A 14,247-nucleotide genomic window follows, 5' to 3' on the forward strand; every position below is an offset into this window, starting at 1 on the left:
TAACAGCTAGAAAACTTTCCTAATCTGGGAAAGGCAACAGATATCTAGATCCAGAAGAAGCAGAGATTCCCCCAACAAAATCAATCAAAGGAGTTCCACAACATACAGTAATTAAAATGGCAACAGCAGAGATACAGAAAAAACTCTGTATGTGAATTTAAGAAACAAAATAAAGGAGCAAAGGATAAAAGGGGGGGGGGACACAACCCAAAAAACAGATTTTTTTAAAAAAGATTTATTTTAGACAGAAGATGAGAGACAGAAAGCACAAAAGGGGTAAAGTGGGGCAGAGGAAGACAGAGAAGCAAACTCCCTGCTGAATAGGGAGCCCGACATGGGCTCAATCCCAGTACGCTGATCATGACGTGAGCTGCAGACAGACACTTACTTAATTGACTGAACCACCCAGGCGCCCCAAGAACAGACTCTTAACTACAGAAAACCAACTGATGGTTACCAGAGGAGAGGTAGGGGTGGTGGTGGGGGGAATGAGTGAAAAAAGGTGATGGGGTAAAGGAGTACACTTGTCCTGATGTCCACTGGGTGATGTTATGAAACTGCTGAATCATATTTTATACCTGAAACATTGTTAACTCTACTGGTATTAAAAAAGAAGTAAGAGGGTATTAAAAGTGTATGGTAGTATATAACCTTGGCTCTAAGGAAAATCTAATGATCTGAAAAATGTATTACATTAAGTGAAACAAACAGGTTATAAAATAATATATGCAACATGTATTCTATCAGTTAAAATTCACATTTAAATATCAAAGCAGGGACGCCTGGGTGGCTCAGTTGGTTAAGCCGGTGCCTTTGGCTCAGGTCATGATCCCAGAGTCCTGGGATCAAGTCCCACATCTGGCTCCTTGCTCAGCAGGGAGCCTGCTTCCCTCTTTCTGCCTCTGCCTGCCAGTACACATGTGTATTCTCTCTCTGACAAATAAATAAATATCTTTAAATAAATAAATATCAAAGCAAAACCAAAACTATTGGCAATAACATAATTCATTCATGCTGCCTTCTTTACAATTTGTATGTTTTGCAAAATGTCTGTAATTAGTATGTATTAAACACTGTAAAAACATTTAAGTCTAGAACTTATATACCTAATTAATAAAACATGAGCTGATAAATAAATCAACAGACAATTCAAATGAAGAAAATTAGGTGTGCCTGGGTGGCTCAGTTGGTTAAGCATCTAATTCTTGATTTCAGCTCAGGTCATGATCTCAGGGTTGTGAGACAGAGACCCATATCAGGCTCCGGGCTAAACTTAAGATTCTCTCCTGCTGCTGCTCCCTGCCTCCACCCCATTTACGTGCACACGTTCTCTCTCTCAAAAAAAAAAAAAAAAAAAATTAGAGTGTACATCGAAAAGAAATATTCCATTTACTAAATAACAGAAGAAATGCATATCAAGTTAAACTATTATTTTTTTAGGCTACCAAGCATTCTGGTTCAAGATAGTGATGTAGGAAGATCCTGAACCTACTTCCTCATAGACACACTGAATCTACAGCTAATTTGCGAACACTTTCTGAAATTAAAAAAAAATCTAAAAGCTAGCTGAGTATGATGACTACATATATCAGGCAAACGAGGGGGAAAAAAACACATCAAAAGACACATCCTACCCCACCAGGTAGGAGGCTGGAGCAGTCTTGCCATAAACCCCACTCCAGATGTGGCAACCCACAGCCAGGAGGGAACTCAATCTGGAACTCCTTCCTGATGAGCAAAGAATTCAACCCTCAAGATTTAATATATACACTTGAAACACATGTCCAGAACACCTAATTTTAAAAACCAACAGAGTTTATACTCCAAGACCCACAAGATGGTAGCAATCTGTAAAAAGACCTTAAAGTGCTTATGTGCTTGGAGTCCCTTGTCCCAGGGCCCAGCTCAGAAGCAGCCAACTGAACCCAGACTTAAAGTGAAGGACACACCAGCTTATATTAAAATCTTGGCCCAAGGCACAGGCATCTACTTTAAAAACACATCTAGGGGTGCCTGGGTGGCTCAGTGGGTTAAAGCCTCTGCCTTTGGCTCAGGTCATGATCTCAGGGTCCTGGGATGGAGCCCCGCATGGGGCTCTCTGCTCGGCGGGGAGCCTGCTTCCCCTTCTCTCTCTCTGCCTGCCTCTCTGCCTGCTTGTGATCTCTGTCAAATAAATAAATAAAGTCTTTAAAAAAAAAAACCACATCTAGAAGTCTGTTGGAACACTACCCAGGAATGGAGGAAGCTTTTCATGCTTTGCAGCACGATTATCTCCTAGAAAAGAAGGTTTATGTGTGTGTGGTCCCCCAATTTTTGTGGCTGCTGCAAAGGGGATGCCTCTTTATCACCTAGCTCTGGAGGCCAGGGAAGCTTGTGTTCCTGGTCACACAGGACTGTAATAAATCAGCATTACCCTTTAGAAAGGAGTTCAGGGGCGCCTGGGTGGCTTGGCTGTTGAGCATCTGCTTTTGGCTCAGGTCATGATCCCAGGGACCTGGGATCGAGTCCTACATCAGGCTCCCTGCTCCTTTGGAAGTCTTGCTTCTCCCTGTCCCACTCCCCCTGCTTGTGTTCCCTCTCTCACAGTGTCTATCTCTCTCTCAAGCTGTTAAATAAATAAACAAAATCTTTAAAAAAAGAAAGAAAGGAGTTCAAGAACCTGTCTGTGACTCCCAATTTCATGACAGCCGCCAGGGGACACCTCTATTTTGCCTGGCTCAGGCGGCCAGTGTGCTTACACTCCTGGGTCCCATGAGACTATAACCAATGGAGAAAGCATTCTTTTTTTCTATTTTTTTTAGTATAGTCAACATATGATGTTATATTAGTTTCTGGTGTATAATATAGTGATCTGACAAGTGTATATGTTATACCGTGTTTACTGAAGATAGCCCTTTAAACAGCTATCACACCCATGCCACAGGAAGAGGGAAGAGATCCAGGAGCTGTCTTTCTGTGAAGGAGGCCTATTTGTAGCTAATTATCATGACTGTGGTCTGCGGAGTAGGCTTCTAATCAAACAGGCACCTAGGGGCTGCCTGTTATCCTTTCCAGAGACCTCTGAGGGAACGTGCTATCTCCCTCTACTGTGTTCCAGAGGGCCAGTGTCTCCTGAAGGAAAGCTTTACATGCATCTGCTTTTTGCAACTAACATCCAGGGATGCCCCTCAATCACCTGGCTCTGGGAGGGCCAGAGGGGCTTGCATTCTTGGGAATGCAAAGTCCCATGGGACTATGTCAACTGGAGCAACAGTTCTTGGCAGGTTACCAACACCAGGCACTGTACAGTGAGACAGAGGCAGGCTTCAAGTTTGGCACACACTGCCTATGCAGCTTCTCTGAAGGAAGATACGCTATCGATGTCACCTTGGTGATCTTCCTCTGCCTTCTTCCAGCTTGTTGGTATATCCCCCAGAAAAGGAGATTATACGCTCATCTGGAGCCCAAATATTTGCAACTGCTGCCCAGGGAACAATTCTAGATTACCCGGCTCTGGTGGCCAGCAAGGTTTATGCTTTTGGCACCTCAGAACCATATATATAGTCACATGGGTGGCTCAGTGGGTTAAGGCCTCTGCCTTCGGCTCGGGTCGTGATCTCAGGGTCCTGGGATCGAGCCCCGCATCGGGCTCTCTGCTCCGCGGGGAGCCTGCTTCCTCCTCTCTCTCTGCCTGGTTGTGATTTCTGTCAAATAAATAAAATATTTAAAAAAAAAAAAAAAAAAAGCTGCTGCCTGAGGGTCTGGCTTCTAGTCTGCCTGAATCTAGGTGCTGAGATCCTACTCTTTAGGACACTGAGTGATCTTATTAGCACATCCTTAACTACTAGGAGCTATTAAAAATACAACAGACGTTTAGGAAACAGCAAAAAGCTGGGTTGGGGCTGAAACAAAAAGTTCATCTCCTACATGAGGCCATTCCTTCGAGACTTCAAGACAATAACATAAACAAAATGAAACAAGAATATATTTCATATGAAAGAAATAGATAAAACCTTGATGAAATGGAACTATGTAATTTATCTGGTAAAGACTTTAAAATTACGGTCATAAAGATGCTCACCAAACTGGGGAAAAGAACGTACGAACACAGAACTTCAACAAAGAGATGGAAAATATAAGAAAGTACCAATTAGAGAAGTCACAGAGAATGAAAAAATTATAGTAACTGGACTGAAAAAAAAATCACACTAGAGGGGTTAAATAGTAGACCAGATGGAAAAGAAGAAAGGATCAGTTAACTCAAAGCCAGGGATGGAACTCAAAAAATGTTATACCTTAAGGGACTTACAGGAAAAATATCACTGTGTTTCAAGGAGAAGGAAAGAGAGAGAAGGGACAGAAATCTTAAAGAAAAAACGTTCCTAACCTGGGAAAGAAAACAGACAACCTGATCCAGGAAGCCTAGATAGTTATAAAAATGAATGCAAAGAAACCCAAACCAAGCACATTGTAATTAAAATGCCAAAAAGTAAAGCAAGGAGAGAATAAAAAGGAGCAAAAAAGAAATATCTCATTACACACACGGGAATCCCCATCCATGAGCAGATTTTTCAGCGGAAACTGTGGCCAGAAGGGAGTAGCATGATATATTCAAAGTGCTGGAAGAAAATTTCCAAGCAAGAACAGACATTACCTGACAAAGTCATCATTCAGAACCAAAGGAGAGAGAAATAGTTTCCCAGACAAGCAAATGCTATAATAATTCATTACCATTAAACCTGCCTTACAAGAAACATTATAAGGACTTCTTGGGCCACCTGGGTGGCTCAGTCGGTTAACTGTCTGCCTTCAGCTCAGGTCCTGATCCCAGAGTCCTGGGACTAAGGATTAGCAGGGAGTTTGCTTCTCCTTTCCCTTTGCAGCTTCCCCTGCTTGTGCTCTCTCTCAAATAAAGGAAAGCTTTTTAAAAGGACTTCTTTACCATAAACAAAGGGCACTTATTGGTAACAAGAAGAAATATGAAAGAATAAATCTCAGTGGAAAAGCTAATATATAATAAAAGTAATAGGTTAATAACTTATAAAACTAGTATGACGGTTAAGAACAAAAATAGTAAAAATGCCATTTTTACTAATTTAATTTTTAAGTTAATTTTTAATTTAAAACTAATATTTTTAAAATACTATATTTGTTAGAAAACAAAAATAGTAAAAACAACTGATTTTAATAACTAAAGGATACACAAAATAAAAAAAGATGTAAACTATCACACCAAAGATACAGAACATCCTGGTGAGGGGTGTAAAAATGTCGTGCTTTAGAACTTAAGTTACTGGGGCGCCTGGGTGGCTCAGTGGGTTAAGTCTCTGCCTTCAGCTCAGGTCGAGCCTCACATCAGGCTCTCTGCTCAGCAGGGAGCCTGCTTCTCCCCCCCTCTCTCTGCCTGCCTCTCTGCCTACTTGTGATCTCTGTCAAATAAATAAATAAATAATCTTTAAAAAAAAAAAAAAGAACTTAAGTTACTGACTTAAAACAATAACGATATTCATTGTTACATATAAGTATAATGGTGATCACAAAGCAAAAATCTAAAATACACATTAGAAGGAGTATGAGCATACCACAAAGAAAATCCTCAAACCACAAAGAGAGAAAGGAACAGATAGAAACTACAGAAATAGCTAGGGAACAATGAACAGAATGGCATAAGCACACACCTATTAATAACTAAATGTACATGGACTAAATTCTCCAATCAAACAACAGTGAATAAGTGGATTAAAAAAACATGAACCACCTATATTCTGCCTACAAGATAGTTTATTTTTTGGTATGCAAAGAACTTTATTAACCTTGTTTCAAACTTTATTCCCAGGCTTCTTCAGCTTAATTATCTACAAAGAGTGAGGTGTGTATAAGCAAAAACTGAAAAGAGCTGTGGTGCCCTAGGGGCTTGGCCTTAAAAATATTAACAGGTCTAGATTTTATCAGATCCATGAACAAAATTTTAAGAAGCAGTCATAATATAAATTAGCAGCTCCCAGTAACTTCTTTTAAGTTTTATCTTCAGAAGTTGATTCAGTTCAGTTTGCTTCATTCTTGGAAGCTTCATCAAAATTGAAATGAGAAAGCAAGGAATAGCAAAGGCTGTAATTCCAGTCTACTATGGCTTTTAGCCTAAGGGAAGACCATGTGAGACAGTTAAAACTCTAAAGAAAACCCAGTCTTTCTGGCCTAAACAATCAGAGAATGTGAGCTTGGGGAAACTACCACTACTAGAAAATGAGAAGGCAATCCTGGGAAAGAAAAAAGGAAGAATCTCAAATTCTGTGTATAAACTCTGCCCAAATCACTGGCTAACCCCTGAACAACACATGTACAAGATAAACTCCAAGCTCCCTAGCAAGGATCAGAAAACTGAAATGAGATTTGAGCTCTTACCCAAAAGATAAGTGTCTGCCATAGGAGTCCAACCAAATTGCTTGACAGTACATCAATCTTTCGAGAAATATAACATTATTTAGGGTCTCTAGAATATAATTATTACAATGCCAAAGAGATAATCCAAAACACACAGAGAAGAAGAAGGCAAACAAATATCGAGAAAATACAACCAAAAGAACCCAACCTGAGATGACCCAGATGTCAGATTTAGTCAAGAATTTTAACACAGCTATGTATAACTATGCTCAATGACATAAAATTCATTCCTATTATGAACATATGCTTATAATGAATGAAACAGTAAGAAATGCCACCAGAGAAATAAAATCCCTTTAAAAACAAACAACAACAACAACAACAACCTGTTAATTCTGGAAACGAGAAAGACAATATATGAAATAAAAAATTCACTGGATGGACTGACAAGAGCAAAAGGGAGTTGAGAGAGAATAACCAGTGAACTTGAAGATAAGCAACAGAAGTCATTCACTATGAAGAACAGAAAGAAAAAAGAAAGAGCCTCAGGGACTTTTGGGATAACACACACAAGTTTACCATATGAATCCCAAAAGTGAGAGAAGAGAACAAAGGAAGCAAAAATAAACATTTGAAAAAATAACAGCTAAAGATTCCCCAAGTTGGTAAAAGACATAGATTTACTATGAATCTCAGCAAATTCCAAGGAGGGTAAGTACAAAGAAAACCACATCTAGTCACATCATAGTCAAACTGCTGGAAACCAAAGAAAAAAATAAATGCAATTAAAGAAAATAACACGTTACATACAGGGGGAAATGATTTGATCATAATTAACTTCTCATCAGGTAACAATGGAAGAAAACAAGTGCTAAAAGAAAAGGGGACTGGCACACTAGAATTCTACATCTAGTGAAAGTATGTGGGACACAAGGTAAAATAACATTTTTACATAAAACAAAAATAAATGTCACAAGTAAACCTATACGTTAAGAAAGAGGAAGAGGCTAAAAGATACAGAACAGGTCATAACAGATGGAGCAAATGCCAATGTTCCAAGTATTTGAAAGATATTTTCAACATTCTTTTCATAGTTGTAAAGAATCTCCAAGATCACCTTGCCCAATCCCTTTATTTTGCATATGGGCCAACCAACTGCAATTATCTAGTGGTACAGTATACCAGAGAGTAAGTCTCCTAACCTCTGGGTCAAAGCAATGGAAGAAAATAAAACATTTATATCAACCTTTATAAATAAGTCAGAATACAAACACAATGAAAACAAATTGTTAAAACTGACACAGATATTATTCCTAAAGGTTTTATAAACAATCTTTACGTTACCTTAGGTATTTACTTAAATCATAATATGAATCTTTTTATACTGCGCCTGGGTGGCTCAGTGGGTTAAAGCCTCTGCCTTCAGCTCGGGTCATGATCTCAGGGTCCTGGGATCGAGCCCCAAGTCAGGCTCTCTGCTCCGCGAGGAGCCTGCTTCCTCCTCTCTCCCTGCCTGCCTCTGTGCCTACTTGTGATCTCTGTCTGTCAAATAAATAAATAAAATCTTTAAAAAAAAAAAAAATTCATCTTTGTGAAAACTCAAATTTTCATTTTTTAATTAAATGAGAAATAAAGTTAACCTCTAAAAAAACAGTACTAGAAAGGAGTCTGTTGCATACTTATACAATATAATTGAAGTAATCATGGTATCAAAAACACAAGAATGATATGCCAATATCTTTCTGCTGTAATAAGGAATTATCAATGGGAGTAAACACCATGTCTTCAAGTTTTCCTCATTTTTATATTCTGTTTAAAATGTTATCTTTAGGGCGCCCGCGTGGCTCAGTGGGTTAAAGCCTCTGCCTTTGGCTCAGGTCATGATACCGGGGTCCTGGAATCGAGCCCTACATGGGGCTCTCCGCTCAGCGGGGAGCCTGCTTCCTCCTCTCTCTCTGCCTTTCTGCCTACTTGTGATCTCTGTTAAATAAATAAATAAATAAATAAATAAGGAAAAAAAGTTATCTTTGGAAGTACACAGAACACAACAGCCTCTGAAAAATCAGTTTATGAATGAATGAAATATATAAAACCACAAGACACATAGATTAAAGGAAATTTCCCAAGCCCACAAGTCAGGTACATAATCAGACTAAAATCAAAATCTTCATGAACTCATCCCAGGTACTTGGCCTACCTAAGTACTTACCCCAACAGCTGGGACTTCTTCACTCTTTACTTCATTTATCCGAACCAAATAGTTAACAAAATCTCTGGCAGCATTGCTCTGTGCATCTTTTTTATTGGTGGAATTGCCCATGCCAATGTAATTGTAACCTTCCACTCGAACCTTTAACAGTCCAAAAAAAAAAAAAAGTATTAGAAGAAAGTGACATGGGTTAATTCCAGGACTTAAAAAATATGTAATTCAATAGGCCATTAAGAGATAAACAGTTAAATGTTGAAGACATACTCCATAAAAACACTAAAAATAACACAACTAAGAAAATTTATAAGTTGACTTATGAAAAAGCTTGAATTATGCTGTTCATTGATAAACTAATCTGAAAACAACATTAATTTATGTGGCTCAGATATTCTCTTCTTCTATACCAAAATGTCCCATATTAAAATCTGATTTTATAAGACCCAAGAACAAGCTCTCCATCTGCATTTATTTTAAGCAATTTGACTTTAAGCAATCAAGAATTGCTCCACTTTCTACAGGAATTAGTAAAACTGAAAACAGCTGATCCAACTTTTCTAATCTGCACTATTGGTACTGTGGAAGCTGAGGAAGATACATGTTCTAACCAGAATTATTTACCTATCAGACTGTTTTAAAAGTAATGCTCACTTGGAAATGATTTGTAATGAAACAAAAGAGCAGGCAAGCAACAATAAAGAACATAAAACAGTTTCCAAACAGAAAACAGTTTTCTTAATACCAAAATAAGTATTAAAAAAAAAAAAAAATCACATAAATGTAAACTGCATTCTGTAGTACCTCACACATGAATTTTTGCCTGTTTTTATTCCCCACTGCTCTAATTTCATAGGATGGGGTCATCTTCCTTTTGCCACACCAGGCATATAGAAAATTTTTAACATCACCCATGATTCAAGTGTCTTCTTCCAACCTAAGAAAACAAAAGTTAAATCGCATTATTTATAAAAGCAAACACTGCAAGTAACCAATACCTGGAATTAACTGAAAATCTAGGTTAAACACATGCTATTCTACCATGCTGCTATTAAAACTGCTTATGACAAAATTTTAATGACATAATTGGAACCCCTATGACATTATACAAAAAAGTAGGATACAAAACTACACAATTTGAACTACTAAAAGTATACATGCATAAATCAAGACTAAAAAAGAAATAACCCTCAAAATGGTTATCTTTGGGTGACTACAAGTGGTTCTGACTTTTTTTTTTTGAGAGAGGGAGAGAGAGAATCTTAAGCTCAGCCTGAAGCCTGATGGAGGGCTGGGAGGGCTCACGACCTTGAGATCATTACCTGTGTCGACATCAAAAGTTGGATGCTTAACTAAGACACCCAAGTACCCCTGACCTTTTCTTAAAAACATTTTTTGTGAGGTGCCCAGATGGCTCAGTCAGTTGAGTGGCTGATTCTGGATTTCAGCTGGGGTCATGATCTCAGTGTCCTGGGACTGAGCCCAGTGTCAGGCTCTGCCTCAGGGCTAGGAGGGTGAGCTCAAGGACTCTTTCCCTCTGCCCTTCCCCCGACCCGTGCGCACTCATGCTCTCTCCAATGAGTAAATCTTTTAAAAAAAAAAAAAAAAAAAAAAAAAAATCCAACCTTTTACAAGAGGCACCTTATGTGTTAACTTACTTAATCCTCAAATAATGGAAGATAAAATTATATGGTAAATACTATTACTGTCTCTCTACAGAGGAAGAAACAAGGGCATAGAAAGTTTAATTTTCCCTAACCTTACTTAACCCACTGTGGAGGCATAAATTCAAAGTCAAACTACTATATTAAGAAACGGTCATCAATCACTTTGTGTGTGAATCAGAGCGTTTATTCACATTCTGAGATATCTCCCAGTAGACTGTTCCCAAAGTTGTACGTTATATATTACCGTACTAAGTCCAAATACAGTAAGTATTCAGTACTTAGACTAGAAACACAAACCTGTTAAGTACCAAATCTCTCGTCCCGCTATTCATTTAAATTTGAGGATATTAAGTTTTCTTGGCCCTCTCCCTCTAATCTAGTTTATAAATATACCAAAAGATATGGAGCCTGTGAATCTAAAATTTGAATCGAAAATAAAAGCAAGATACCTGAAGTGTGCCTGGGTGGCTCAGTCAGTTAAGCCTCTGATTTTTTATTTCGGCTAGGGTCACGATCTCAGGGTTGTGGATCAAGCCCTGTGTGAGGCTCCATGCTCAATGGGGAGTCTGCTAGAGATTCTCTTTCACTGTCCCTCTCCTCCTCCCCACAGCACACACAGGACCTCCTCTCTCTCTCTCTCTCAAAAATAAATAGTAAGTAAATTTTATTTTTTTTTAAAAGGCAAGATATCTAAGACCAAATTGAGATCCAGAAAAAATATGCAAAAAAATTAGTCTTCTGTGAGAAGAAACCCTATTACTAGCATTAAACCTATGTCTTCTGTTCGGTGCATTCTGTTAGCACTTAAACCTAACATCATAAAACCGGATCCCAGTATAAACTTACTCCGTAGGCACAGGCTACCCTGCGGAAATCCTTTTAACTAAAAAGCTGAGGAAAGCTCCTATGGATCTGTAAATCCCACCCCTTAATAATTAAAAAAACAAGCCCTCAGGACGAATGAGCACCATGAAATATGAAGGGACTACACTATCAAATTCCTTCCTTCCTAGGCAGTCTCATTAACTCCATTATATTCAGTATCAACCATAGGTGATGCCCAAATATATATTGCAAACTTAATCTTTTTTCTTTAAGCTCCAAAATCAAATTCATTGAACTACAGCACTAATGTGCAAATGCTAACCTGATACCTCCATAAAAACAATTTACGTTTCCTCCCCAAACCTGTTCCTTCTTCCCTCAGACCAAGGGTTTCCATCTCCCGAAATGGCACCGCCATCCACCAAGCTACTCCTGTCATAACTTGGGAGTGGTACACTCCCTCCAGATCCTCCATAGCTATCCCTTGGGAGAACCCTCAGAATGCCCCAGGCAGTAACCTTAGAGGATCCTCTTTTTCCCTAACCCTTACAATACTTACACAGACAAGACTTTTTAGCATTTTTAAATTAACTTTATTATTATTACTTTTTTATTAACGTATAATGTATTATTTGCCCTAGGGGTACAGGTCTTGAAAAGCCCATTATTATTCTCCCCCTTTCCGGATGAATAAACGGAGACAAAGAATACCTTGCCCCAGGGAAGACAGAGCTCTTAACTGGGAGACCCAGAATTCCAAGCCAGGTAGCACTCCTGGGACCTACAGGCAATTCTGCCTCCGAAACAGGTTTCCAATCCATTCGCTTCTCTCCATCCCTGCCACCACTACCGCACCCTGGAGTACTGCAGGAACGTTCTGGATCTATCGATCTAGATCCCCGTCTCCACTCTGACCACTCGAAAATCCATTTTCTTCACTCCTCTCATTATACTCCGCTAAGATGGCCTTCTTTGTTCCTTCCCAGTCTCTGTGCTCAAGCGCTAATCCCTTCTTACCTCTGCCATTCGCTTCCCCCCTCCCCGCATCTTCAGAGCTGACGCATTCTCCACCTCCGCGCCCACGTATCCGCTACAAAGTCTGCCTCCTCGGAAACGCTCCCCCTTGCCACCATGGTGAAACTAGCTTTCTCCCCCGACAAGCTTCATTTCCTCAATCCTTTCACTGAACCTGCAGATGTTTGTTTCCCCGTTACCTCCCACCACCACCGAAACCTGCGTGCGGGAGGGGAAAGGCTGTGTGCCCCTACGTGTTTACCGCCCCACCACCGAGCCCGCAGGACCGCGCCTGGTCTTTGTGACCGGAATGAATGGATGAAGGGCCCGAGGTGTGTGTGGCGTCACCGCCGGCGCACCACCCGGCCATGCACCCCCTTTCACTCAGCGGTAACAGCGCCTCCGCCGCGCGCAGGCCGGAGGAGGAAGTGGGGTCTGGCTGCTTCGGACAAGAGACTGGCCCTTGCTTTTGGGGGGGGAGGGGGAGGAACGCGTCTATACCGCGGGCTCGGGCAGCGCAGGCGTAGCGCGGCGAGTAGCACGCAGCCCGCAATCCGGGAACCCGGCGGCCGCCTCGCCCCTTCCCCCACCCGCCACCGCCGCCCGCGCTTCGCAACAAAGCCCTGCTGCGGGAGCGCGGAGCCCCACGCCCCTCAACGGGTGGCAAAGACGTCTCCTCCCTACCGGCGTCCGCTTCCTGGCGTCCGAGAACACAGGCCTCTGAGGACCGCCGATGTCCGCGGCCTTCGTCAGAAACACCCGGCAAACACACCGCAGCTCGCGTGGAGGCGGCGGAGAAATGGCTCCGACAGCGGTGCCAGGGGGGCGGGGTCGGTGCGCGTACGCATGCGTACGAAGCGAGTTTAGGGCGGACGGCGCCCAGAGGGAGGGGCGGAGCCGCAGCTACCTTTACCCCGCAGCGCATGCGGTCGCCAGGGAGATCTGCAGCGCTGGGCCTGCTGCGCTCGAAGCGAGATTCTTCCCTTGTCCCTTGCTTTTCAACATTTTTGAGCCATGGGGACCTCAAGCATTTGACGTAGCAAAAGATTTCATCGCTTCTATCATGGGGACCTCCCGCTGATGACAGATAAAGGGTAGAAGACGGAGCCGGAAATCTTAGGTGCTATGAAGAGTACTTGGCACAGAATTGGTGTTCAATAGGTCTTGTTATTGTAGTGATTCGGGTATTCTAATGCCGACGTCTTCTGAAAGAAAGAAGCTCAGTGAAGGCAGGAAACCTGCCTGGCTAGCTGAGGCCATTCACTGCCGTGTGTGGCGCATCTTAAGAGCTCGGTAAAAACCAGCTGGATGAGTGGATAAAACGTGCAAGCTTGTGTTTGCTTAAACTGGATAAGTTTGTCTCCAGAACCTTTGTAATAATTTGTATCTTTAGCTATTGTAGTAGTCATCGTTACATTTTTTAACTTAGTGCTTCCCATAAAGGCAGCAATACAAAATACTTAAAGTTGGGGTTGTTTTCAGAGATTCAATTGTCTGGGCCCATCATACCTTATCCATCCTGATTTTTCATTTTTACTGCTTTTTTTTCCCCCTCAATTCGAGCTCCTAGTGATCAACCCCTTTAAAACTCTGTTGCTCCTGTAGTCCGAGGAACAGTTTGGCATTTACTCTTATTTTCTTCATGTGTTTGCGGTCTCTGATTAAGAGTAAAATCATCAGAGAAAGACCTTAATTTTTTAAATTTCTTTGTACTTTCAGGGTGCTTAAAGCAGCAGGTTCCTTATATTTATAATAAGGGAAATTCAACCTGCCTACATGGCTGACAAATGTTTTGTAGCGGATAATGAATACAGCAAAAGTGTCAACGTATTAAGTATAAATAAAACTTTCAGAAGTGGATCTTTCCAAGGATTATGTAAAATTTTATTATTGAGTTGGTTCATTAATTTGGGCCTTGCTCCTGAGACCTAGAGTCCCAAGGGGATTGTGGGCCATAACTGACCTTACCTTTGTAGGTTACTGTTGGCAACTAGCAACTAGAGCTTAATGTTTGTAAATGAAAACTTCCAAAACCTGCTCCAGAAGTACGGTGTGGTCAGATATCAATACAACAACTAGATGTTCCCAGTATATGACTGTCTAGATGACTACTGAGCTTAGCATAACTACTACTTAATCTTCCACATCGACCTTTTTGGCTAGAAATAACTTATGGAA

General features: G+C 40.9%; 1 protein-coding gene across 1 annotated transcript in view; it reads right to left on the bottom strand.

The window, feature by feature from the left end:
- Nucleotides 1-12,885, bottom strand: part of DHX9 (DExH-box helicase 9) — a 54,483-nt gene extending 41,598 nt beyond the window's left edge. The window contains exons 1-3 of the mRNA XM_045982754.1: nucleotides 12,754-12,885; nucleotides 9,368-9,500; nucleotides 8,570-8,710 (exon numbers count right to left, since the gene is read on the bottom strand). Of these exons, the coding sequence (XP_045838710.1) occupies nucleotides 8,570-8,710; nucleotides 9,368-9,478 (252 nt within the window). The 5' untranslated portion in view covers nucleotides 9,479-9,500; nucleotides 12,754-12,885. The remainder of the gene's footprint in view (nucleotides 1-8,569; nucleotides 8,711-9,367; nucleotides 9,501-12,753) is intronic.
- Between the last annotated feature and the right edge of the window lie 1,362 nt (nucleotides 12,886-14,247).

The sequence above is a fragment of the Meles meles genome, chromosome 17 (assembly GCF_922984935.1).
Source record: "Meles meles chromosome 17, mMelMel3.1 paternal haplotype, whole genome shotgun sequence".
Classification (NCBI taxonomy): Eukaryota; Metazoa; Chordata; class Mammalia; order Carnivora; family Mustelidae; genus Meles; species Meles meles.